General features: G+C 41.9%; 1 protein-coding gene across 9 annotated transcripts in view; it reads left to right on the top strand.

Annotated features, from left to right (window-relative positions):
- LOC113989358 (Kv channel-interacting protein 1) overlaps positions 1–27,695 on the top strand; it is a 350,034-nt gene that overhangs the window by 315,984 nt on the left and 6,355 nt on the right. For 8 of the 9 annotated variants that reach the window (XM_039386657.1, XM_027723847.2, XM_027723844.2 and 5 more), the window contains 6 exons: positions 17,223–17,347; positions 20,902–20,971; positions 23,791–23,861; positions 25,580–25,687; positions 26,626–26,730; positions 27,282–27,344. In XM_039386657.1, coding sequence (XP_039242591.1) covers positions 17,246–17,347; positions 20,902–20,971; positions 23,791–23,861; positions 25,580–25,687; positions 26,626–26,730; positions 27,282–27,344 — 519 coding nt within the window. In that variant the 5' untranslated portion in view covers positions 17,223–17,245. Of the gene's footprint in view, positions 1–7,820; positions 7,843–17,222; positions 17,348–20,901; positions 20,972–23,790; positions 23,862–25,579; positions 25,688–26,625; positions 26,731–27,281; positions 27,345–27,695 lie in introns of those variants that run through there. The other variant, XM_039386658.1, reaches the window with a different exon arrangement.

The raw sequence follows: 27,695 nt of genomic DNA, 5'->3' as shown, positions 1-27,695 counted from the left end.
ATTCTCATGGTTTTCCTTTTCTCTTGCTGCTTTGGAATTGTAATCTTGCCTTGGTTCCAGCTCACCCTGCATTTCCCAGCTTGTGGAAACCAGTTTAAGGTCAGCGGGTTGGGACAGCTTTTTTGAGGAAGTTGCTGCCTCCGTATCCTTTATGTGTCCTCTCACGTACGTTACCAAAACCTGGGCAGGAGACTTCCACAATTTATTTTTTTTTTCCCAAGCAGTAATTCCTGACCTAAAATTTAGTCTAGTAAAAGTATCATAATATGCTTAAACTGTAAGATTAATGCTGTGAGTAAGTGTGTTAGGGATTTTCTCTTGGCCTAGTTATACATTAGTAAGAAATGGGTCTTCTGCAAACTTGCTGTGTGTCAGGATGTGGGTTCTGTGCCCCTCATGGGAGGCTGGGGCTGCCCCGCTGCTGCTGCCTGTCATGTCCCCAGTGTTAGACTGTCAGGGGAAGGGGACATTTCATTACAGTTGACTAGACAGTAATTTTTCAGGAAATAGAATTTGCATGAGTATACTTCCATTTTCTGATCTTCATTTCTCCCCAGCACCAATTAAAAAAAAGAAAAATATAAAGTGACCTTTACCAGCAGATTTCTTCCTCTACCCAGGTATGGCTGCAGGTGTCTTGGAGTAACTTCAGTGCTGTCTCAGGCTCTCTGTGTGACTCTGGGCCAGTCTCCTGGAAGAGAGGCACCTGTAAAGCAGATGCTCATGAGCCAGGGCCACCCAGGTATGCCTCAGCCTTGGCACCAGGGAAAGGCTCCTCTGCTCCCCTCAGACCACTTGTTCATGACAGCTAAATATGCCTGGTTTCCTGCTGATGTGATAAACCTTTAGTGTAGGAACTGCCCCTACTGTGCAGTGTGCAATGGTGGGGTCCTGACTTCAGGACCACTGATCTAACTGTTGGAGACCAGGATCCAGTCAAGCTTCAGAAGGGGAATTACCCTCTGTGAGCTCAGCTGAGTGGTGGAAAGGTCTCAGCTGTGAACAAAACTGATTCCTGTGATGATGCTCTGTGCAATCCAGACTGCATCTTATTACAGTAAGCAAGCTTGTTACGTTACATTTGTGCATCGGAAGAGTACTTGGGCTCAAAATTTACTGAAGAGCTATGCATGTCTGGGGTACAAAGACATCTGCTCTGGATTGGCAAATTGAGTTCAGATTGCTGGTGGTGGGGATGTGGTGCTCAGGAGTATCACTCTGTGTTCATCATGTTCTTATTCTATTTCCTGGGTTAGATGGATTTCTTTGGTCTGACTTAAGGCAACCATTCTTATGTGTCACCTTTTCCAAGACAAAAATGTTACAAAGCATGAATAGATCAATAGAAAGGAGGAACACTAACTAGGTGAGAATGCTGCTGAAATCTGTTCAGAGGGCATGCTCTGCTAGCCTGTGAAGTGCCTAGACTGCAGTTTTTTTGAATACTAATTTATTTTTTTTCCAGTCTCTGTTGTTATTTGGCTTTAGTTCTGCTGCCAGTTTGCGCAGCAAAGGGTTCTTCCTAGCTGGAGTTCAGCATCTGCCTGAGATCTAGAGAGAGCCTGACCCTGCAGCACGGAAACAGCTTTAATGTGAGTTCCCTCACAGAGCCTGAGCAGGTGACAATTCTGGAAAAGGAGCACACCTAGACACAGAACTAATGTGCCTATATTGTGACTGCTCATCTCTTTTTTGGAAATCACCCCGGGTTGCTCAGTTTGCTCTAGGAAATACCAAAGTCAGCTCAGGACAACTGGTGGCGTTGCCTTTGGAAAGAAGACTAATGATCACATTGCATATTGGTTCATAGCTGTTCCCTGAGCTTCCCTGTGCCTTTCTGAGGCTGATGCTGGTAAGGCAGACAAATGTTCTCTACTCTCTGCTATCTGGGGGTTTCCCTGTTGTACCAGCCCCAAGTCTCATTCTTTTTGGTGATTACACTTTTCCATATGGCTGATTCATGGCTCTTGTTTATAAAGCATTGTGATGGAGCATGGCATGAAATGTGACTGCTTCCCTGCTTGGGAAGCCACATGTCCCCTTTTCTGGATAAGCAATGGATGTGTAGGTGTGCTCATACAACAACAACCCTGTTAAACCTGATTTGTTATACTAGAGTCAAAAGAAAGCTCAACAGCATGTACTGCCAGTAGCTCTGGGAATATGGTGAAAGAATCTGGTGGACCTTCTTCAGATAAGTCACTTATTTAATGTTTATTTAATCAAGTGCATGCTAGCCATCAGTTCTTCCTGTTGGACACCTTTCAGCTTGTCACTCTGTTACTCTTGGCTGCACTCCTTAGATTGCTGTTTGAAGTGTGTGGAGTGGTTTAGACACAAATACTATACTTTAAACACTGTGTAAATACCAACCTAGAAAAAAATGCATGTTTTGAGTCTTTGCTGTGACTAGAGTGGGGAGCACAGAACCAAAGCAAAAGTCAGGCCCATGTGTAAAATGGGAGATGTGTTAACTGAGAGCTAATAAAGTTGAAGGAACTTGCAGGGAGCACGGGGAAAGCATGTCTGGATGTATAAGCATTATTATTCCCATTTTACTGTTGAGGCTTTTGTGCTGGAAAGATGCAGAGGGGTAAGTAATTTCTATAGTGGGGTTGGAAATGGACTCATAAGCAGTTGAGTGCTGTGAATGGCACTCCTGGCTCCAGTGTGTTCCTGCGAGCAGATAACGCTGCGGAAGTGTCGGTGCTCTGGTCTCAGAGGCTGAAAGGAGCTGTCAGTGTTAGCGGACAAGAAAACTCTGCAGCTGTGGTGCAGTTCATGTTAGACATTCCTCTTTTCAAATACCTGGGCTCTGCAGTCCAAGACCTGCTAAGGATGTAAGAACTGATTTGCATAAGCCATTTTGTGTTTCTAGCAAAATATTGCAAGTTCGGCAAAACACCCCTTTCAGGGGAATGGTGTATTCTAATGTTTGTTTCTTTGAATCCCCTAAAGGGAAATGACTGATTGTGAATTCTGCTGAGAGGCCATTAATGTGCTAGAAGGATTTTCTTGCTGGACTTGAGGTTTTCTGCATCTGGCATATGAGAAGGAGCAAAGAGTTGGGTTTTGGGGCCCAGGTTTTCGAGAGACTTGGAAAAAACATTTTGTACTGCATCCTATTGTAATCCTACAGTTTAATTGTAGCCAGGACTAATAAGTGCACTAAGTGCAACTTAGTGTTTGAAAAGGTTTGATTGTGAGTGCTTGTCCTTGGATTGACAGTTCAGACAGGCTTTTCCAGGGTGTCTATGGATATAGAATTTTGTTTAAAAGACAGTATCTTTTTTTCTGTGAAGTTCACTATTGATGTTTGGAAAAAAATTGTATGAAGTGAAGCTTGGATTGCTGTTGGGGCAGCTAAAGAATTTCTGGAAAACAGCAGAATACATCCCAAACCACAAAGCAGTGTTGGTGGTAGTTTGGACATAACCCTAGGCAGTGCCTCTGCTCAGACTCCAGCCCAAACCTGTGACCTCCTGAGGTTGAGCACGATGTGGGAGATTGGCAGCAGTGAACGCTTGTTTTTCCAGAGCATGTGTGTGCTGCTGCACGTGGTATCTTTGTCCCTTGGCACACCCCCAGCTGGGCTACCCACCAGCAAAGGTGCTCAAGGAGATGTTCCAGGGTTTTACTGAGGAAATGAGCACATCTGTTAACTCATTAGACACTACCTACGCCCCATCCCTTAAATTAAGATTATATATGCTTGAGGGAAACAGCCTTTAACACTCCAACAAAACACAGAATCGTTCTCAGGATGTATGTCAGCCTGATCTGTCTTTTGTACAGAGACAGTAAAGCTGAATTGAAGAAGTGATGCCGAATATATTCACAATTTCATATTAACAGAGTGAAATGGAACATGCTGCCAGGTTCCATGGCCTGTAAGATCCACGTATGGCAGAAAATATATTTGTTTAACAAACATGCAAAATTATTCAACCATATAAAAAGTTAGTATGTAAATATTTTTCACTTTTTATTTCATTGCAGTTCAGAATTGGTGTTACCAAATGGCATTTCAATCTCTTGCTTCACTGTTAAGTGTTTCTTACAAAGCACAAAACTGAAGAGTTTGGTTCTCACTCTGCAGTGTGAGGAGTGTAACATGATGCTTTATTTGTGGTGTAAATTGCTGTATTATGACAATGTAAGGAAATGTGATATTTAAACAGTTAGGAGTAATACTGAGAAATGCTCACACTGTGTTATTCAAAAGTGAGTAAGGTTAAAGTGTACAAAAGAAAAGGCAGTTCTTCCTGAGAGGTCTGGAGGAGGACTGGGGCAGAGGTGTCTGGTTTAAGCAGGGGCCATGTCCAGCTCACCATTACCAGCCAGTGGTACCTCCAGCAGAGGTGCAGGTGGTGCTGCTCAGGTGTGAAGGGGAAGGAGAGGTTTCCTTCTGTGAGGTGCAAGAGTTGGAGCAGCTCTGCCTGGGAGCATGTGGTGAGAGGAGCTTTTACAGCTTCCAGTGCTGCAGCAGGCATGCAGCTGCCCTGCTGGCAGCTACTGACATCTTTATTTTGTCATTTGTTTTGCCCCCCAACTGCTCTAAGAAGCAGCATATTGCATAATTTGAGGAAATTTTTCCTACTGACCTAACTAGAGCCTGTCAAGGGCAAAGCAGCTTCTGTTGTAGGCTTTTACTTGCCACCTCCATAACGGATGTGACACGACTGCAGGACAGTAGTTTTTCCACTGGCTCTATTATGTTTATTTCTGAGGGCAGGGAGGTTGTGTTGGGGGTCCTGTAGCTGAGAAGGCAGTGGAGCTGGCTGAAAGCAATCCTAGAGCTAAGGACCCATCCCCCAGTATATTTGGCAGTGAGGAATTTGAGCACAAAGCCATTTTATATCTATTCTAATTTGTTCCTTTAAATTTTTTCAATTAAAGAAACAGTCTGGTTTAGAGTCTAAAAAACTTGCTTTCTGAATTTGAAAACCCTCTTGATAAAAAAGAGTCCTAGGCAGACCTATCTCCAGCCACCAAAATGTCCCATCACACCCTACAACACTCCCGGACACTGGTTTCCTGAAAGTAGGACAAACAGGAAAATACCTTCTTTTTACCTTGTACCAGAAAACTACTCTACAACAGGATTGAGTTAGCATTAAAATAAATCCTATCTGCCATGTTTAGTTTCTCAGACAGTAGGAACAAAGTCAAGCAATAATTTTGGGGTATGGAATGGCTTTTGACCAGCACAATCGGAATGACATAAAATCAACTGTTATTCAGGTTGTTTCTGAATTTTCAAATGATTGGGCATGGGCCCAAATACGAAATGCTGCCACACAGATGTTGCAGGGGAAATGTGAGCATTTTATTAGCATGCACTCCTGTATCTTATTTTGGTACCTGTGAGGTTTGTGTTTGTTTTTCCTTCACCTTTAAGCTATAAAGGAAAGAAAATATTTTTAGTCAAATTACATTGAAAAATGCATCTGGATTTATATGGTTTAAGAAGAGACTTATATTGGTTTTCTCCTACAGTTGTGTCACAGCTCACCCTGGTCAGGTACAGGTGGGTTGTCCCCTTCCCTTCACCTAGCCCTGATGGTTTGGTCAATGGCATTACCTGCTGCTTGTAAACAAACAACTGGCATGTTAGCAATAACACTCAGAATTGATGGACTGAGTTTTTGCCAATTTATTTTCCTTTTCACTTATCTGCAGTTGCTCGGAAATTATTCTATTTCACCGCCCAGAGAAGGATCCATAACCTGGGGGACTCAGGGAAAAAAACCCACCCAAACCATAAGAATCCTCCTGGAAGAGATGACAAATAATCAAGTCTGCTTCTTAGTGCTTTGGAAAGAGGTTTTAGAAGTGGTGATAACAACATCATAATTTGTTCTATTTGTGCTGTTCAATATGCTAAGTAGACATAAGCATATGAATTTGAGATGATTAAGAACTTTTCTCTTTTTATATTGAAAAGTGCCTTTTTTCAAAAAAGGCTAAATAAAAAAGTATAGACTGTGAACCAAAAACTCACCATTTTAATAATCTAGAAGGGAATTCGTTTTTCATTGAACCCTTGAAAGCGGACTCCATGAAGATTTTCGTACAGTGAAGAAAAACGTATTGTTACAAGAAGCATTTTTCTATTTCTCTTTTTAAAGGGCTTTTTTTCCTGTCTCTATAGAGAGGAAAAGAAAATATTGTTTATATCCAGAAAGCGTTATCTACAGTTTAAAGTTTTGATAACCCACAAGGTTACCCTATGCAGAAATTTAGGTTATTTTTTGTTTTTTCTGCAGCACATCTATTGTCTTCTTGCTATCCAAAATCATCTCTGATGCATCTTCACCTTTTCAAGCCCAGTATTTACAGTGGGCCCTCTCCATGTACTCTCTCGCTTTTTATTAATTCATTTCACCCTTACTAAATCAGGCCACTGTTATGCTTTCTCTAATAACTGCAGTTACATTTCTTTGTTCCCATCAATGGAAATTAGTTTGCAGCTAGTGTTAACATACAAATTCAGAACTATCCTCATGAGACTTGAAATGGGAGATTATTTTTTTCCTGTCCTCAAGTTACCCAGCAAAGTGGGTGATTTCGTGGCTAATGGCTCAACACCTTTGTCTTCAGCAGAGATTCAGGGCCTCTTTAAGCAACCAGCTCATTCTCTTCATTTAATACAAACCTGATGTAGTGGATCGAGAAGGTTAAAAGTCATTTGATTATATTGCATGTGATACAGTACTTGTTAAATTTTACTAATTGTTTTTATATGCTTTCAGTAAGGCTCCTAGTATGGACTGCTCTGTCTGCTGTGGTTATGTATAAGATTTACATCCATGGTCTACTTGATCCCAGTGTCCATTGGGGCCATCAGTGCATCCTCTGTGGGACAATATGTGCTCCCAGGTGTGTGGGAGGTCCCAGGTGAGCTCGCAGGGGCTCCCTGGGCAGCAGCACAGGGCAAGATACTGCAGAGCCAATAGTGTTGTGGAAGAGCTTTTGGGAAAGTTTGGGCAGCTGGAGGCACATGCTGCCTGGAAATGAAGGCCACAGCTGCCAGCTGGATTTGAGGGCAGGAGCTGCCCAGGCTGGAGGTCAGACTGGGAGCCACAGGTGATCACATTCTGACCAAAGCTCTCATGCCTTGTGCAGGTTATTGCAGGTCACACTGTGTGCCCAGCTCTCCAGTAAAAAGAAAATGGTGACATGAGAAGACATATGCATATCTTTAAAACTATTACTTGTTATATTTTTTTACTTTTAACCTAATTTTCTAAAGGTATTTTCTCCCAGGGTATGTGAAGACAGTACAAAATGACCATGTTGCAAAGGCACCAATTAGTCTTCCAGACCACCTGAGACTTCTTCACCCTTACTAATCATTGTTTTATTTCTACAGCTGTGGAGAGCTAGACTGTGGAGCACAAAGCTGTGGGCCCCTCTTGTTGGCCCTCAATAGACTTTGCATGCAAAGTCCTGCTTATCCCTCATCCAAGTTGCTAGGATGCTGCACTGCTGTCTTGCTGTGGGCAGGGATGCTGGCATGGCTGCATGCCTGTGTGCATGCTTGTCTTCACATGCTGCCCCGAGTTTCACGGTCATACAGGGGACAGCAAGCTCTGACTTCCTTTCCTGCTCCTCGGGGTAAGGGGAAGAGGCAATTCAGGGGAAAAAAATGTAAGATACACTTGGAAACAATCCTACAGTCCCTGAGAAAGAGGACCTTCTGGCATTTGCAGAAGGCATCCAATGTCACCTTAAAATTAACAAAAGACAAAGCTGTGAATGGTTGTTGCTTTCTTTTTGTTAAATTTTTTTCTTACTTTTTCCTAGACCCTGCCCGATGGTTTTACGTGTATCAGAGAGGTAAAATTTAAACCAGTTTGACTCTATCGGCCTTATAATTTTTGTACCAAAAGTTTTCTTAACCTAGGAAACAGGTTCCCCCTGGCTGAGTTTGTTCTCATAGAAGTAGAAGGAAATAGAAGGAAAATGGCCCAGTTCTGGGTAAGGCTGCAGCTGGGCAGCAGCACAGCTCCCTCTCAGGAAGGAAGCCCCAGCTTTGACTTGACCTCCAAGTCCTCCTATGTGCAGTGTTTTAACACATGACATACTGAGTCAAGTGCTTCCCAGTTCAGGACTCAGCATGTGAAGTTTTGAGATGGTATTGAAAATTTTTTGAAAATCATCATTCTAATCTTTCTAGTGAGGTGGGGGTTTTCTGCAAATTCACCATTCAACAGCTGCTTGGAGGAAAGCACTTGTCCCAAAAGCACATTTTCTGCAGCATCCCCAAACAAGCTCTTGGTGTTTTTTCACCTATTTTGACACATTGTTTGCCTTATAAATGCTGCTACAAGATAGGCGGGAATGTGCAAGGAAGACTGAAAAGAAAGTGCTGTCCTAGGTAAGGTCCAGTGCACTGGAAGGACATTCTGCAGTCTCCTGCTCTGAGACTGGCCCAGCAAAACTAGTTCTAATGAAGAGTGGGCTTCATATACTGTCTGCTGAAACATCTGGAGTCAAATTTGACATTGCATATTTCATGTTCAAACCATTGTACCTGATCTTAGTTGTGTGCCAGAAAGACATTTGAGAGGTACCTCTGTCCCCTGAAAATTCTTGCACTTTCTGTTTTGGAGTATAATGTTTTTGCATCCCTGTGTACAACTGTGAAACTAATTAAAGGAGTATAGAGGCAGAGAAAGTATTCATACATGACATTGTGCATAGATCATTGCAAGGATTAGACAAGAAATCTTTAAAATCCATTTTTATTAATAATATTTATTATTACTAGCTATTTTTATGTGAGAATTTTATACATTGTTGAGTTTTCATGTAGCTTCTCTCAGCAAGTGGTGATGTTGTAGGTTCACACAAGCAGAGCGACCTTGCTAAGCCTGACTGCATAACAAGTTTGATCTTGCTGGTTCAGTAGTAAAAATCACAGAATCACAGAATATTCTGAGTTGGAAGGGACCCACAAGGATCATCAAATCCAACTCAAACTAGACCTGAAGAAGTCAAAAAATCATTTTAGAAAAAGGGAGTAGATAAGGAGACACCAATCTCGTTTTGATTTATTGCCCAGAGAGAGTTCCTTTGGTTTGGAAATCGACCTCTCCATCCAGGCAGTAATATTAATAATTATTTTTATTGATAACAATAAAGGGGTGCTCAATTTTAATTAAACGTGTTTAATATTTGATATATCATTAGGTACCTTTGTGCCATTTTTTGACTGATATTTGCCATGAGCAGATTTTCCTTACCCCTTTTCTGGGATCATAGCTGTCACAGTCTGGGAGCTGCTGCTGTCTGTCCCTGCCAGGCTCCAGGGGTGTGCAGGGATTTGCGAGATGGGGTCGCTCAAAGGCTGGAAACACTGTGCTCTGGTCTGGGGGAGGCCCATGGAAAAGAACAGAAATGTGCTGAGGTGCAGTGAAACTGTGCTTAGCAGCTGCCTTTGCCCCTGGGATCTGGAAGCTCAGACCTCCAGGGACATCCCAGAAGCTGCAACTCCCACAGCTCCCATGGACACTGGTGGGAGGGGGCACTGGGGCCACGGTGCAGGGCTGCAGCAGCGATGCAGCTCTCACCCAGCTCCTGCTCCTGAGCTTTCTGCCCCAGGGAACATTCAGGCCTTGAGCTATTTCTCTTCATGAAGTTTCCAGATATTTGCAATTGATTTCCCACAGGCAAAATCTATTTCCTGTGAGACCTGCCCAAGCATATATTCTGTCTGGAGATTAATTTCAAATATGTCATGGATAAACTGGAGTTAATTTTTTCTTCAGGTCCTTGCTCCTAGAATGTAGCTAATTTTTTTTTTAATAAAAACAAGATGCAGTCTAATAATTCTTGCACATAATTTAATCCCCTTCAGTTGTATTTGTAAAATTACCCATTTCATCTAACACCTGTCAGTTTTACAATTAACACTGGGCACGTTAAGTGTATTTTACATCTTGATTTTTGTCTTTAGCAAAAAGTGATGAATTTATTATAAGCAACTTGTTTTCAAAATCCTCCCATGAGCCATGCAGCCTGGTGTTCCACAGTTTCACCTTGCAGCCTTTGGAAGCAGGGAACAGGGTCATTTGCATTTTTATTAAATCATCATTTACACCTTCAGGTGGTCCTTGGCCAGCCCTAGCGCTGCAGGAGGCATCACTATTGCTTGTTTGCCAGGTTGGAAATGCTGTGGTATTGCAGGTGGCCACTCTGGGAGAGGTGTTTGATGCTGCTTGTGTTTCCCAAGGGAGAATGGCCCAGTAAATCCAGTCCTGTGAAAGGTACTGCTGGTGCAGAGGCAGCTGCCAGCACAAGGAAGGATGGGCAGGTTCATAAACGTGGCCCTGAGCTGTTCAAACCCAGAGCTGAGGCAGCAGCTGGTAAATAACACACAATTGTTTCCTGTTTTATAGTGCACAAATATACTTTGGTCTGGTGGACAGTGTCCCTGCCCATGGCAGGGTGTTGGAACTGGATGATCTTTAGGGTCCCTTCCAAGCCAAACCGTTCTGGGATTCTGTGAAATGTGGGGCCATCTGCAGGCAGTCTAAGTATGGAACTTTTCAAAATGTAAAGATAACAAAAGGTAAAATGGGAACAAATATGAAAAGATGAATAAACCAAGTCTCGTTAAGTAATTTCTAAAGTGTATTCCGTTAAAATATTTATCTGCCTTAATGAAAATTCATTCTCTGCTCTTGAGCAGGCAGCAGAAAACAAAATAAAGTATCTTTCCTTGGCAACAATCTAAAAAAATATGCATGTACATACAAGAATGTCAGGGTTATTTTTCTTGGTAAAGTGAAGTCACTGTTTGTTGGATATAAAAAAATGTGCCTATCCTGTGGGCTAAGAAAATAGAGATGCTATTTTGCACAAAAAAAAATACAAAAGTAGTTATTATAACCTGGGCCTACTTTGGAGTAGGATTACCACAGGTAGTTCTGCCAGACCCAGACTTCATACCCTGCTATTAAAGCAGTCACAAAAAGTATGGCTAGGGACAAATCCTAACTCAGAAAGTGCTTCTTCCCAGTCCTCTGTTTTCAAACTCATTGTAAGGAAAACATCTAAGAGAATGTTCTGTACTGGCTAAACAATATTCAGCCTAGGACACAACTCATTGTAGCCATCTGGTGTGGAAGGGGGATTCATCCAGGGATGATTTCAACAAGTGCTGGAGCTAAAAACAGAAAAAAGAATAAATTAGCATTTATCAGTTAGAGGCCATGTTACTGAGAACACAGCTGCGATGGGCAGGGCACGTCTCCAGGATGAAGGACCAACCACCGCCTCCCTAAGATCTTGCTTTATGGTGAACTTGCTACTGGCTGCTGCATGAGAGGAGCCCCGAAGAAAAGATACAAGGACTGAAACAACATCTCAGCCTTGGCCATATTGATCACCATAACTGGTCTACTCTGGCCTCAAATCGGGAGGCCTGGAGACACACCATCTATAACACAGCTGTCTCCTTTGAGAACACACACAGGATCACTCTCGAGGAGAAAAGGCAACGCAGAAAGAACCGTGTCTTGCAGAATACGCCATCTGAGGAGTCTTTCTGCTGTGCCTTTTGCAATCGGATATGTCTGTCACGTATTGGCCTCATAAGCCACCAGCGTGCCTGTAACAAATGTGGATAGAGCCTTCCCAGATCTTCGTTCGCGAAGCCCAGCCATGATGATGCATGCAGAAGAAATCTTCTGCATTAATTAATGCGTCCACCTGATTAGTGAGCACAGATAACCCAAACCCAACTGAGAAAAAAAAATCATGCTTTGAGATACAGAATAATAAATTGTGACTTATTTGCTAAGATTCAAGTTCTCACTAACCAGCTCTATGCTCCCCAGACCCTGGGGCAGGTGTCTCCATCAGCAGGGCAGGAGCACACTGCGTGCTCGGGAGGGATGCCCAGTTGTCCCTGAGCTGGGGAGGTGACCACACGCACCCCTGGCAGTGGCTGCAGTCAGTCCCAAGGTCTGTTCATGCACTTGCAAATTGAAGAAGAAGAAAATTAACTTTAAACATGTGGCATGGTTGTTTCCCACTCTCAGATCTCTCAGGGTGTTCAGCAAACTGTAAACAAGGCAAAACTGAGGAAGAATATGATATTAGATGAAATATCTTAACATTATTCCTATCAAAAACTTAAATTTACATGTGTTTATGTATATACACTTCTGTTTGCACTCACAACCCTGAAGTGAGCTTCAGTTTAATAAAACTGTAGTGGTTATAAATGCAGGGGCTCATATTTCATACAGTGACATCTCTGAAGAGCTGGAGGGACCGAGCCAGTGTGATAATGAAAATATAAATAAAAAAAGGAAATACTATATTCATGATAAAAGGTAAGGCAGAGGAGGAAGTGATAATTTCCTGTTCTGCCACTGAGGTTACTGTGGTTAATTTATAAGGCGTCAGGGAATAGAAGGTTGCAAAGAGCTGACTTAGGAGCAAGGGCTGAAAGGAAACAAATAAGGACCAAAAAATTCTTCATAGAGGTTGAGGACTATTGAGTTGGAAAAGATCAGTTTACACAGAAGAGCAGTTTGTGTCCTCAAGTCTCTGGCTCCAGGTCCCCACTGCAGACTTCAACCAGGAAGGGAGGAAGGATGAACAGGGAGGTTGCTGAAGGAAAACCTTTGAATATGGGATGACAACTGAAAAAAGCTGATGGGCTGAACACAGGGAGGGGATGTTTGATCTGTGAGGCCTATTAATCATAGAATCATAGTATCAGCTGGGTTGGAAGGGACCTCAGAGATCATCAAGTCCAACCCTTGATCCACTACCGCTGCAGTTACTAGACCATGGCACTAAGTGCCACATCCAGTCTCTTTTTAAAAATCTCCAGAGATGGAGAATCCACCACTTCCCTGGGCAGCCCATTCCAATGTCTGACCATCCTCTCTGTAAATAAATTCTTTCTCATATCTAACCTAAACCTCCCCTGGCACAACTTGAGACCCAGCCCTCTTGTCTTGCTGACGGTTGCCTGGGAAAAGAGACCAACCCCCACCTGGCTACAACCTCCTGTCAGGGAGTTGTAGAGAGTGATGAGGTCTCCCCTGAGCCTCCTCTTCTCCAGGTTGAACAGCCCCAGCTCCCTCAACCTCTCCTCATAGGACTTGTGCTTGAGTCCCTTCACCAGCCTAGTTGCCCTTCTCTGGACCTGCTCCAGCACCTCCATGTCCTTCCTGAACTGAGGGGCCCATAACTGGACACAGCACTCCAGGTGAGGCCTCACCAGCGCTGAGTACAGGGGAAGGATCACTTCCCTGCTCCTGCTGCCACACTGTTCCTGATCCAGGCCAGGATCCATTGGCCTTCTTGGCCACCTGGGCACACTCTGGCTCCTGTTCAGCTTCTTGTCAATCAGCACTCCCAGCCCTCTCTGCCTGGCTGCTCTCCAGCCACTCTGGCCCCAGCCTGTGGCACTGCAGGAGGTTATTGTGGCCAAAGTGCAGGACCCGGCACTTGGCCTTGGTGAACCTCATCCCCTTGGAATCAGCCCAACTCTCCAACCTGTCCAGGTCCCTCTGCAGAACCCTCCTGCCTTCCAGCTGATCGACACTCCCCCCCAGCTTAGTGTCATCTGCAAATTTGCTGATGATGGACTCAATCCCCTCATCTAAATCATCAATAAAGATATTAAACAGAGCTGGGCCCAACACTGATCCCTGGGGATATCACTCGTGACCGGCCGCCAACTGGATGCAGCACATTCCCCACCACTCTCTGGACCTGACCCTCCAGCCAGTTCCTAACCCAGCACAGAGTGCCCCTGTCCAAGCCGTGGCTGCAGCTTTTCCAGGAGTGTGCTGTGGGAGACGGTGTCAAAGGCCTTGCTGAAGTCCAGGCAGACACATCCACAGCCTTCCCCTCATCCACCAGGCGGGTCACCTGGTCAGAAAAGGAGATCAGGTTGGTCAGACAGGACCTGCCCTTCCTAAACCTGTGCTGGCTGTGAAGTTGTTACTCCTAAAATAAGTTGTATTATGAAGCATCATGGAAAATAGCTCTTTGTTGGCAAGTGATAGACAAAATGACCCAACATGTCTTTCTTGTATTTATTTTCTGTGGTGAGGCTTCAAGAAATGCCCAGGACTGCTCTGCTGCATTCAGGCATGTTCCACAGAAGGAACAACTTTCTACCATTTTTGAGTTTTTTTACTGGAAAATGATTGGTCTGGTGGTGTTTTGAATGCCCCCTTGGCCAGATCTAAATCTTCACAAGTTCTTTTGCTAAACTTTAAAATATTTCCTTTGGGAGAGGAAGTGGAAACAGATGAAAGGATTAACCCACAGGGAACCATCAGATCCTCTTTAGAGGCAGAGTTTAACACAGGTTCTGGAATAGGGAACAGAAGGAAAAAATAGAGTGTCCCTTTGAGAGGGATAAATTTTTCATAATTTTCTTTCTGCAGTTTATTATGAGAAAAGAGACACATTTCTCAGCATAGAAAATAGAATCAAATCTACAAAAATAATATGGCTTATTTTGAACATAGAAATACCTGCCTTGTGGGACCCAAGCTCATTGCTGGAAAAGCCTATTCTTGCAGGACAAACTGAAGGAGATGAGTTGCACTCCTTTGAAGTAATGATTCGCTGAATGAAGTCAGTGCAGGCAAAAGACAAATATCATTATTAAAATACAGTGTTTACCAAGTAATGTTTTATTCCAGAATATTTTGGGAAAAAAATAATTCCAAGACCCTAATTTTGGGTCTTCTTGTATAAATGGCATCAGGATAACTCTGAGTTTCGAGCTCTAGTTCTGCAGATTTTGTTTAAAACTATTGTGGAGCTAGAGAGCAAGTTTTCTTGAGTGAGACCTTTTTCTTTAATTACTTGCATTTTAGAATACTAACACTAATTCCAGTAAGTGTTTGGAAAACCTGGCTGAGAAAATATATGGCAAAAAAAAATACCCATAAAAAATTAGTCATATCAAAATGTCCTTGCAAAAGAATGGGACTTTTCTCAGCTGGATCTTCCCTGCTTCTGTAGAAACCTATGCATTGTAGGTGCATAAATAAAAGCAAGTATGAGAATATTCCAATTGGCTGGTTTCCCTCATCAGCCTCACCAGATGCGTGAGGTTCCATAGATATTTCTTTTTTATCTTCCTCTCTCTGTAAATTATAGGATATAAAGGCTAGTTAGCCGGTATTTTACACTTATAGTTTACAGACTGAAGTTAGAAAGAACTTAAGGGAGAGTCAAGCAATAGGAAATGTCAGAGAGAAGCTGTGTGTGTTTAGCTGGTTAGAGAGCAGAGAAAGGCTCCACGCCTACCTTGCACAGAGGAAAAGCAAATGCCTGCCAAGGTCCTGTGTAAACTGCTTATGGCATCGGAGGACTGTGGGTGCACAGGGGAGGAGTCAGGTTAGGTGCATGTTGTTAAGGGAAAGGTTTAGAGAACTTATGGTTAACCAGAGGTCACTAGAAAGGTATTTCCTGTGCAATGTATGGATTAGTCATGAGTTTCCCTAACATGGCTCCCTTTTAAATGGATTTCCTCTCCATTTTCCAGCCACTCATTTCTCTTGCCTCATTTTAAAGAATTTCTTCCCCACACTTTTCTCTCTTTACAGCTTCTGCATTCCTTCATTTTGTGGCATTAGTTCTCATGCAAAGAAAATGGATTTCCCCCCTTATTTTACATTAATAGTTCTTTTACCTGTAGCAGACAATGTTTTTCATCTCCTTTCTTCTAACAGGAGCTGTAATTTCTAGACTCTTCATTTTCCCTTTGTGTGGGAAAGGTGTGTCCTTCAGGCCTCTTTTGGCCACCTGCCATCATTCGGTCACTTTTTCTGCACCATAAATGGCTGTGATACTCTGCTCCTGTCCCTCGCTGTTACATCTCTTACCTTTATGCCCTTGCTGTGCAAGGGACCTTCAGCACAGTATTTAGGCATGTATTTTAGCTGCTCAAGCCCTACAAATGCTGACTGTGACAGTCCAGATATGGTGGATTAGGAGGATGGCTCAATTCACCAATATTTCAAACTGATTTCTTAATACTGGCACAGTGAACCAATGTTAATTAACCATTAGCACTCACTGTCCTGTGTCCTCCCTTAAAAACGTTCATATATATATATGTGCATGTGTGTGTGTGTGTCTGTGTGCAGAATTAATTAACTTATAAAAATACAGCTTTGGTCTGGTCTGTTCTTTCACTGAGCCAGTGTGCTCTGAATTCATGCCTTTCCTCTATTCAAAGTGACTCTATTTCCTTGCACATTTCTCATTAAATTCTTGTCTTACAGCATAAATTACTATATTATTCTTGAGCCAAATAACCTAAAACATTTTTACAAGGGATAAATTGTGCAGTTTTTGACAATAAGGAGTGTGCTAGCTTTTATGCCAAGCAACTTTTGGATGTAGATTCGCTTTTCATGTCAGCTGAAACCTGGATCTGGTCCTCAAAGTTTAGAGAATCCCAAACTGATCAACACTAAGTATCTATGTATTTGGGCATTGCATACACTGCTGGGGAAATGGGCTTGACAGGAGAAAACATGCATCAAAAAAGAAGCGAGATTATGGTAATACAGCATGTGATAGGTCTCAAGTATTTTTCTTCCGTGTGGAAGAACACCCTCTTGAATAAAATGCACATAAATGTTTTGCATTTCTTATCTGGTTCTCCAAAAAGTCCATGCAAATGCAGGCTGGATTCATTCCAGATTCTGCAACTGTGAACATTACTTGAATTTCTCTTAGGACTAAAGTGACTTTTGATGTCTCTGTAGCAAACTTTTTGATCAGAACACAGACGAGTTTCCCTCACTGATCACCCTCACTATAATGTCATTGTCTAATATGCTTAAGCATGTCTGCTCTCTCATGTATATTTACACAGCTTTCTTTGAAGCTAGTGCTTTGAAAGTCCTATTCCTCCACGATGTTCCAATATTTAAGTATGAAATGTCTGGTGTTGCCTTTTCAAGCAATGTACCTGCTGCCTGCTCTTACCACCAGTTTTGGCTTTGTGTACGGGGAACTAACTGGCAGCCCAGTAAGAAATGTGAGCTATTGCTTTACTCCTATGGCTTTTATTTTGCTTTCAACAGTTACACAGATCAGTTCTGTTGATGGTTTCTTTTTCTTCTGTTGCTCTGCAAATCCAGTCTGTCCTATTCATCATGTTAATAGAGCAAAGGTAACAACCAAAATAAATATTTCCCTGTCTTTTCTTTCAGATAAAATTGAAGATGAATTAGAAATGACTACAGTGTGCCATAGACCCGAGGGACTCGAACAGCTTGAAGCACAAACCAATTTCACTAAAAGAGAACTTCAAGTGCTTTACAGAGGATTTAAAAATGTAAGAACACTACTGCAATGAACAGAGTCTAGTATGTATGTCCCCACTAGCCCCAACTGCTCAGATGTATTTTGTATTATCCCTTGCTAAACGTTAGTAGTTTTGTATTAGAATTCTCCAACACAACAAAATGAGTACAATCTGCCTCTCAATCTAATATTTATGACACCGTAATCTGCCTAAAACTGGATTTGGATGAATATTCAGCACATAATAGTCTCATTAAACTTGTTCCCCAAATGTCCACAAGCACTCTACAATTTCCTCAGCTGTGCCAGTACTTTAAGACAACCTGAAAATATTTTTGTGGTTACTTATTTAATCCTTGTTGTCAGTACCTCATGTTCAAATATAAACAGTACTGTTTGCTTTAGCTGCTCAGCATGGGGATTTTATCTTTTATCTAGCTGGAGAATCTTGTTCTTGTTAGTAGAGTACTTTAAGGTCCTGAATAAGTAGGGTATAAGGACAGAATGGCAGGAGCCAAAGAGAAATCAAAAGTTAAATGTGTATTAAGACTGAGGAGACAAGGAGAGGCTGCAGATTTTGGTGAAAACAGGCAGCAGGCCAGCTGGCATGACTGTGTGCACAAACAGCTCCGTGCCCCTGTCTGTGAGCCACCGTTTTAGCCACACTCTCCCTGGGAGTAGGGAATCTGCAGCTCATGAGCCTCAGCTTCTGGGTCATCTGCTGCTGCCTCTCAGGGCCTCATCATAATAAGCAGAAATGGATGGGGAATGTTGAGGCTACATGGAGCAGATGTTTTATGGACCTTGAAGAATGAGTACTCATTATATGTTTGCCTGAGGGTCTGGATTTAGTCACCCAGGTGGTTTGTGTCAGCTGATGTTTTAATGATGATTAACAGGTCAGATTTGAGCTAGCTCAATGAACACAGAGTGTTTTTTAAGTTGTCTTGAAGGACAGCTCCAGCATTTCAGCGGCCATCACAGTGAAATGCTGAAATGTCTTAAAAAATCAACTGTACTGGGTAAAAACCTGTCAAAAGAAAGCTGAGCTATATTAAATACAGGCAACTGTGAGGGAAACCTACTGGACTTTGAGAAGGGCCTTTCTTTTTGACAGATTCTTGAAATTTGCTTGAATTACAGTGTTAAATCACAGTGTATATTTGGCTTTTTGAGGAGTTTGGTGGTTTCATCCTTTATTTCCACTGCTCACCTAAGCAGGCCAAGGTGCAGCTCAGCTTTCTGTATGTTTGTTTGGTGTATATTCTGTATTTGTGCAACCTTTGCTGCATGTAGGAGGTCATTTCATGCATGAAGTTTTCTAACTGAAAACTGATACTCTGAAACCTCTTCATGATTTCAGCAGCCAGCAAGAAATCATATGGTTTTTGAGACAGAGCTTGACAGGTTAACATAGAGTGTGATATGACATGACTGCCTACAGTGGGATATTAAACTCAGTTTTGCTAAGATCTCTGCAATGCCTTCTGTATTGCTGTTGGGTGGGAATCCTGTGTGGGAGAGCTCTGCTCTTTGCTGAAAGGAGGAGCTGGCTGTGCCAGGAGCTGCGATGCAAACCAGAAAGGCAAACCTGCAGCACTCTCAGCAGACATGACACTTATCCCTTGCCCTTCCCAATTTTGCTATCACTTTGCAGTACAGAGGCATTACCTCCCAGGGCAAGAATGACAGACGTGACCTAAATCTAGGACCTTGCTGAAGGTCTTGGTATTAATTGGCAAGGTCTTGGTTTAAATCTGGGTACTAGGAAAAAGCAGGCTGTTTTTCTCCAGCTGCTATACACACAATATGCACAAAGTTTCATATCTAAGGTTTAATTTGAAGTAGAAATGCAGCTTTAACATTTGTAGCCTGTAAATCATGGTTTCAGTGGGATGAGTAATTTTGCCCAGGAGACAGACTGGCTCAGCTGTTACTGTACAATTTGCTATTGTACCAAACCGTCTGCTCTTTGGGATGATGTTACAGTGCCATCTGGAGATTCAAAATCCTTGTGGGAATACAGTAATTTTCCTCTCTCCAGCTTGTACTTACTGCTTGTTCTCAGTGATTGCACAGGTCCTGTTTAGTCATAAGGCAACACCTGGATAATCACAGAGCCATTAGAGGCACTTGTATTGGACACAGAGGGACCGAGGTCCTGCTCAGCCTGGCTGCAGAGGACTTGGTGTGCAGGGACAAGGATGGTGTTCCACCAAAGGCAGCTCAGCACAGCCTGGAGTGGCCACTGGACTAGAGCCCTGGCTGACCAGGGTCCTAAATCTCAGTACTTTTATTCCTGTTCTTTCTCTGTCTCCAAAATCTGTTCCCCCACTCCCTTCAAACTTTCTCAGTCTTTTTCTAGTGTGTCACTGGTCCAGTCTGGTGTTTGTGTGCCAGACTGATGGAGGCTTCCAAGAAATTTGGCTCCTTTGCCACTCCAGAGAAGCAGAGCACGCTAACCTGTGTCCTTGGTGCCTGGCCAAATGTCCCCTCTCTCTTTGCCTTTAGCTTGCTCTTCCAGCTGTGAAAGGGTGCCACCCTCCAACATCTCTTGGTTCCAGGACCAATATTACACACTTTTCTTAGCAGTTGCCTCTGCTCCCAGAACATGTTCTGCATTATGTGAATAGTCTCTTTTGCACCACGGAGTTGGCTGCTGTCTGACTGGAGCCAGATTAACATGAGATGTTTGGTCTGATTTCTTTGGCTGAGGTTCTGCAAAAGCAAGGTAACAGGCAGCAAAACCAGCAGAGCCTCTGGTGGGCCTTGCCTTTGTACAATTTAACAAAACAAAATGCAATATCTCCTGTCTACAAATATGTCAGGAGAAAGAATTGTTTGAGCTAAACAGCAGTGTTGGCACAGGAACAAAATGGCCATGAATTAGAAGTTAATACCCCCAGAGTAGTTAAGTTTGGGGAACAGTTGTGGAATTGCAGGGAGGAGAGTGAGAAACTATTTTTATGATTAAAATTGATAAACTGATGACGAATGAAGTGACCAACAATAATACAGAGGTTTGAGCTTGGTAATTCAGTACCTCCCATTTAGATCATGTTTCTAATGACTTGTATTCTGTGGAATTGAGTACATAAATTTAAAAAGCCTGGTGTTTCTATGGGACTTTTTGCTCAGTTTAGGGGGAGCTGTGCTGTTAGGGGAAATGCCTGTTAGCTGCAAGGGATAATTTTCTAATATTAAAGCAGAAAACAGGCAACCCAAATAACTGAGGGGCTGCTGGAGACATCCTTACCTTGCTTTAGTGTATTTTAGCAAACCTGTAACGAAGTGTAGTATGAGATGTAATTGTCTGTAACAACGCAGGTTTTTGAAAACTAAAGCGAGCAGTATGAGCAGGGAAGAAATGTTCAATTTCTCCAGCTGCACAGCCTGAGCATGCAGAACTCTGTGAGAACAGCAAAGTGATTTGTTTAATTGGTCTCTTCAGGCCTATAGAGTTTTGCAAATGAACCTTTACAAAGCTGTGTTTTTTCTTGATTTGTTTTTGGTTTGGTTTTTTTGTTTGTTTTCATTTTTGTTTGTTTATTTGGTTGGTTGGTTTGTTTTTTTGTTTTCCAACAGGAATGTCCTAGTGGGGTTGTTAATGAAGAGACATTCAAACAGATCTATGCACAGTTTTTTCCTCATGGAGGTAAGCAGAGTGCTTTGTGCCTGTCAGGGTTATTGAAGCATGCCTTAACATTCCTTACTGCCAGCTGGCTGTAGAACTGCTGCACATCATCTGTGCAAGGAGTTGGAACCGAGCTTAAGCTTTATGGGATTTTAGACAGAAACACAAACATCAAGGTGATAAGATTGTTAGGCCCTTTGAACAGTTATTTCACATGGACAAAACCCATTACAGATTGTCCCTAGTTTTCAGCTCTTTATTCCCCAGGTCCAAAATAGAAACTGGGGATTGATGCTTTTTTCTTTACTGACTTTCTGGCTGGCAGAAAGTGAAATTGCTTCCCCTCAGTGTGTCTTTGCTTCCCTGCTGTTGGACTGCTGGACATGTAGTGTCTAGCACAGGAGGGTCCCAGACCTCATTTTGGCCTGAAAATTAATCAAAACCTTTTTAAAATTCTTAAAGCAGTTCATAGTTGATATGTGAACTCCTGGCTACATGAAATGATCATTTTTTGTGTTTGTGTTACTAGGACAGGGTCATGTCATGTATGGGAATATTAAAGTATTGTATTAAATCACTCAAATAATATATGTTATTGCCTTTTAAAAACATCGAGAATCTATGTGTTCTTCTAACTAGATATGTTCTGTAGGGATGCTGTTTTCAAACTGAAATAAATGAGTCATCTTTTTTAGTAAAAATCTTTTTAGTAAAAATATTTTTAGTAACAGATTAAGTGTCTGAGGCTTTTCAAATCTCTTCCACTCTGTAGTAGCTGCAGAATACACTCCCTGGGGAATGATAACTGATGTTTCTGCAAGACTATGTGTGCATGTCCTTTACTTTAAGAAGGTCATTAACAAGTGTTTTTTCAACTAAATGACAAGATAAACCACGTTATGCTTATGTGTTTTACAGTGCACAGGACCTCAAAGATTTACACCTATAAAAAGTTTGCATTAAATTTCAGTATAGACTTGATGATTTCCTGTTGTGATTGCTTTGTTTTGTTATAAAATGCAACCAGTCCATTGATTGATTGATTGAAAGAATTTAAGTATTTATAATCTCAGTGTATTTTTGGATGTGGGTTTTTTTCCAACTTGAGTTCCAGTAAGTCCAAGGAAAATCAGTTACCCAAACAACTCCTTTACTTGACCCAGATCAGATATAAAAAACAGTCAGGCATAGAAACTTCATTTTATCATGGATAGATAACTTTTCTCCATTTTACTGAAGTTGTCAAAGACTTGTCTTTCCTTTTTCTGTGTGTCCCATTCCCTTGAAATGTGATTCTCCCTTAGTTAATGATGATGGAAGTACAACCATGCTTAATTGTAAATCAGTTCAACAGCAGATGGGATTTTGTATTTTGCACTGTTTTCTTTCACTTGGTTTCCAAACTATTTGTATAATCTTAGTGTCATAAGTTGTGAGATTTTGGAATCTTCAGAGATTCTTTCACTTTTATGGCACTCCTTACAGATAAACCTTTACAACCTAAAGGTGGTAATGTAGCTCTGAATTATAACAACATTGTCACCCCAGGGTTGTGATTTTTTTGTGTACATAGGGCTCCTATCCTTGGCAGTTTTAATTTTTGCTAATCTGTCATCGAGTGATACTAGTGAACTAAGTATTTCTTAATGTACATCGTACCAAACTGAAATAAGACCTCTAGCTTAATATTTTTAGTTCATTGTTTAGTTTAGTTTAGTTTAGTTTAGTTTAGTTTAGTTTAATAGGAGCTTTTAGTAGGACTATCCCATAAGTAATGCTGTGGTTTTCTTCTGGAGCTATTTTATTTCAGAATCCTTCTCTTAAAAATGTAGTACATTAATTTTTTCCCCTAAACTCCGGTGTATTCTATCCTTATGAATGACAGTAACTTACGTATTTGATTTTTCTGCACACTGTTACACTTTCCTGGATTTGAATAATGTCAGAGTAAGGAGATGCTGGGTCATTCCACCTGTGCACATAGCACAGGGCACCAGGCTTCACCTGAATACCCATACACTGGGTATGGAGACTCAGGTTTGACTGATGCTGTGTGCTAGAGACAAAGACTAGAAGAGACCAAAAGTGTGTGGCTGCTAGAATAACAATGAAATAATCAAGGAACTTTAATGTCAGTTGCTTCTATCTTGAAAAGCTGGGCTCTGGTAATACAGAGAGCAGTGCAAATTGCCTCCAGAGCAGAGAACAGGCCACTGAAGGTCTTTAAGTTGTACAGTTGGATTTTTTTTGTATACCATCACTGTTATTCCTAGTCAACAGCCATTATTCACACAGCTATAGAGACTTTTCTTCTCGATAGAAAAGGTTTTCTAAAACCAGCAGTTTAGGATTCAAACGGATGAAAATGTGCTTCAGGTGAGATTGCTCTCTAGCAGTCAAGTTACTGGAGCAGGAGCCTTCTGAAGATAAGCAGTCCCTGGGGGTCTCTGCCATGTCTCAAACAAAACAAAATGGTAGAGGAAGGATGGACATGTGCTGCCGACAGTTTTTGGTATTTTTGCTGTGTTTCCCACCAGAGCTAATACTCCATTTGACCCAGAGACATTCTGGGATGGTTGGGTTTTTTCTGCTCGTTCTTTCAGGTAAAGCCTCATAATCCAAATAGTTTCTACTGTAACAAAAGCTTTTGCATTTCAAGGCTGTTTTAAGGGATGCTGTCAGGATTTTGCAAGTCCATATTATCATTTACTGGTTCACAGAATGCCTGGCAATGCTACAAGGTTGGTTTTTATACAGAAGGAAAATAAGATCATAACCGTTGTTTAGAGCCATTAGTGTATAAAGAGCTGCTGTACCAGTTCATGTTTCTGTGTTTTCAGATGCCAGCATGTATGCACATTACCTCTTCAATGCATTTGACACTGCACAAAATGGCTCAGTGAAGTTTGAGGTAATTGGTTTGCATCTTCCTTCTACTTCACTTTCTCAGTTTTGTGGTTTTAAGCTTTTCTGTCCATTCTTCCTTGTGAAGTAGTAGGACTTGTTGGATTAAAGGTTAGAGGTTTCAGTCTAAAGTCAGTTGATGTTTTAAAATCTGGTTCAGTTTAGTTTATGCAGATGCTGTTATGTTTCCTCTCAGTCAAGAAACATCTCGATCATAGTAGTCAGGATCAGGAGAAAGCACAGAGGTTTATGTGGCACAGGAGAGTGGTTGAGGACAGTCCCATATGAAGAGAGATGAGGAGTACAGATAACTTGCAAATTGTACCTTCTGCAGGCATCATGCATTAAGTAATTGAATAGTTGTATCTCTATGTTCCTGGAATATGGTGTTTCTAAGCTTATTTGATGTGTTGAATAAGCATCTCAGGTACTTGGTATCTAATGGAAACTAAATGCACTCTTTAAGTAAAAGGCCTGTGGCTACAATAACTCTTCATGCTCACACCCATAGTTGTAGGAGTACAGCAAAAGGATATGTTAAGTCATAGACTTCTGGTGGATGAACTTCATAGCCTTGAAGACATTTCACTATGATTATAAAACTAAAAATCATAGGCAGTCTTGCCTTTGCTGTCAAATGGCCAAGAACTCCAGTAATTTTCATATAAGATTGAGAAATGGGTTAATTCATTAAATGTAAAATGGGAATGTTTCCATATGTATCTGTGCGTCTCTGTAGAAAGGGCTGCAATACCAGGTTTGCATATGGCAGCTACTCAGTAGTTAAAGGTGTCCAGAAACCTAAACAAGATGAGAACAGGGAAATGCTGTTAAAAAAAAACCCTAAAAAAAACCCCTAGAAAATACTGAGCTTTCCTTCCTGGCAGACCTGTCCATTTACTGGTTCTCAAACATAAGCATTTTGTCCCCTTTTTATACTGTTCAACAAATGCAAATTCCTCTGAGCCTTGGCAAAAAGGAGCAGGGGGTTTTAAGCAGTGATTCACCGCCTCATGCAGAGCTCATGGAGGTGACAAGGGAAGGACTAGGGATGTTAAATAAGTTATAACTATAGCTCAGTTAGCTTGAAGCTCTGCCTGTGCTAACAAACCCCTGTAGCAATGCTACTCACGGTGCCTGAGCCACCATGCAGGATAAATAATAAATCAAAGTTATTGGAAGCAATAACTTTACTGGAAACAAAAAAATGCAATTAAAATGCTGTGTTCCACACTGAATAATTAGTGACAGGAATCACATCTAGTCAAGTCTGACAGATTTTGCCAGAGAACAAAACCGAAGGCTCCCTTGTTAGAGGAGTTTAGGATCTCTCCATCTCTCAAGGTGAACATAGGGAAAATGCTGGATTTTCTCCCTACTTTGCCAGCACCTAGATCTGGAGGTAAGACAGCATCAGCTTCTACTTCCACAGGCACAGTCCAGCTGTGTTTAGCCAGGTAGCGGCAATTTGAGTGAGGACTCCTTGCAGCAGGGAGGAGAATGGCCACTGGAGCGTCTGGCAGTGCTCTTAAAAACCAAATATCTTAGCAGATCCTTCATCCATTGAGTTCAGTCAGAGAGGACACATTTTCAGAAAAGGAAGCCAGAAGAGGTTGATAACCATGTGCTCCATCCTAAAAAGATAAATCTTTTGACTGGCATCATATAAAGAGGACTTAGAAAAGGATGTTATGAAAATTCACACCTCTCTCTGCTTCAAACCAGGATTTTGTGATGGCATTGTCTATTCTTCTACGTGGAACTGTTCATGAAAAGCTAAGATGGACATTTAATCTGTATGACATAAATAAGGATGGCTATATAAACAAGGAGGTAAGGCTGTTCCTGACAAATGTGGTTGATTTCAGAAGAGAAGCAACTCTTTTTTGTTGCAGAACACAATTAATTTCACATGCAGGTAATCCAGGTAATTAAAAGCAAATCAGAATGCACTTGAGCATTTATCTGTGTCTAAGTAAAGTGCACAGAGACCTTATTGCATGATTTTCTAGACATATTTTCCTATATTATAGTGCTTTTAATGAATTACTTTAGCTAGGAGCAAAATCCTGGTTACAGCTATAAGCCACATAACCTTTGCAAAGAGGAGGGTGGCAGTGGCAATAACTAGTTGGTGACTGAGGCATGAGGGCTTTCTTTCTGCGCTGGAGGGTACAGTGTGGGTCACCTGAAGCACTAGAAGCCTCCAGCACCACTTCCAAATCCTGCATTGTCATATGGTTTTATCTTATCATTGCTTGTTCCCATTGTGGGAAGTCTTGTTTTTGAGCATGGTAACCTTGAATATGTTTCAAATACATCTTGGTCTACTCAAAACCGTCCTGGAGGGTTTGCAGTTACTGCCACTGGCCATGGAGCTGAGTGGCAATTTGTGCCAGCTGTGGAGAGGGACCAGGCTCTCGGTGCCAGCCGTGAGGGTCCCTGGGACAGGCTCAGGACAGAGCACCCCACTTGCTCCCAGCAGCTGCTGTGTCTGAGCACAGGCCCTGGGCTGGAGGAGCAGAGGGAGCACTGCGAGAGCCTTGGCACAGCTGGGGCAAAGGCAGGGCACAGGCAGGGAGAAGAAATTGCTTTAAATAGGATGAATTTGTATGTCATGCTACATCTGTCTTCATGCACGTGTACAGGCATTCTATGTGCTGTTTGGTAATAGGAGAAGGAGGGTGAAGAAAAGGGCAGTACAAGACAGAAATGTGTTATCATTTCCCTAATTTCCTTTTTGTGTTTGTGCTGGCATGCTCCTATGGCAGGAAATGATGGATATCGTAAAGGCAATTTATGATATGATGGGAAAGTACACATATCCAGTGCTCAAGGAAGATGCACCAAGGCAGCATGTAGAAGTGTTTTTCCAGGTACCTGTTTTTTTGTGTGTTTTTCTTAACACTTGAGCTATGCACTGATAGACTTTACAGGAAAGTTGTGTCTGTGCCTCACTATATATTCCAAAATAAACCCTAGCAACCATTCAGCCCAACACTACAGTGTCTGCTGATTTCCTAGCTCCAGGGGTATCTGACTTGTCTCTTAGCCTGACCCTTTGCACTGGGATGTGCCACATGCAGTAAGTCTGAAGCCTCTGCCATGTGTTGCGGCCCTTCTGTGCTGTTTCTCTCAACTGCCCTAATGACAGACAGGAATGTGGGTGGGGGTTGGTGAAGCAGTGAATAAATAACCAATGGAATAAATGCAGAGATTGTGGTGTATGTCAAGGAAATAGTTGGAGATAACCTCAAAAGTGCTCCAAATCCCAGAGTCCTTAGCAGTCAGCCAATCTGGCAATGACATTGAGTCTGTGATCTAAGCTTATCAAGTGCCCAGCTTTATTCAGGTTGCATCAACTAAGATACTACACTGTAACAACAGTGTTGCCAATAAAAACTAATTTTTTTATTTTATTTTTCAGAAAATGGATAAAAACAAAGATGGAGTTGTAACTTTAGATGAGTTTATTGAATCGTGTCAGGAGGTAAGGACTAAATTATAAATGCAAGGAAAGGTCTAGCTCATGCCACATCTATGCTTCCCTTTGGACAAATTCTGTATGAAATACGATGCTGCTCAGGATTCTGGGGTTTTTTTCCTCTGTGAAAAAAAACCCAAACAAACCAACAAACCAACAAAAAAATAGCTTCAAGACTGGGTTTCTGGTGATGCTCTGTTAAGCCTGTGACTGAATAGTGGGAGAGTGAATGCCTGAGTCTGTAGACAAGCACTAGAGAAGTTGTAGACAACTCTAGAGAAAGCTCATAACTGCCTTGGGTGGGGTTTTTTGGTGGTTGGTTGGGTTGGGTTTTTTGGGTTTTTTGGTTGGTTGGTT

The sequence above is a fragment of the Pipra filicauda genome, unplaced genomic scaffold (genome assembly GCF_003945595.2).
Source record: "Pipra filicauda isolate LSUMZ 115617 unplaced genomic scaffold, ASM394559v2 scaffold498_size1627759_pilon, whole genome shotgun sequence".
Classification (NCBI taxonomy): domain Eukaryota; kingdom Metazoa; phylum Chordata; class Aves; order Passeriformes; family Pipridae; genus Pipra; species Pipra filicauda.
This window is presented reverse-complemented; position numbering and strand designations above follow the sequence as displayed.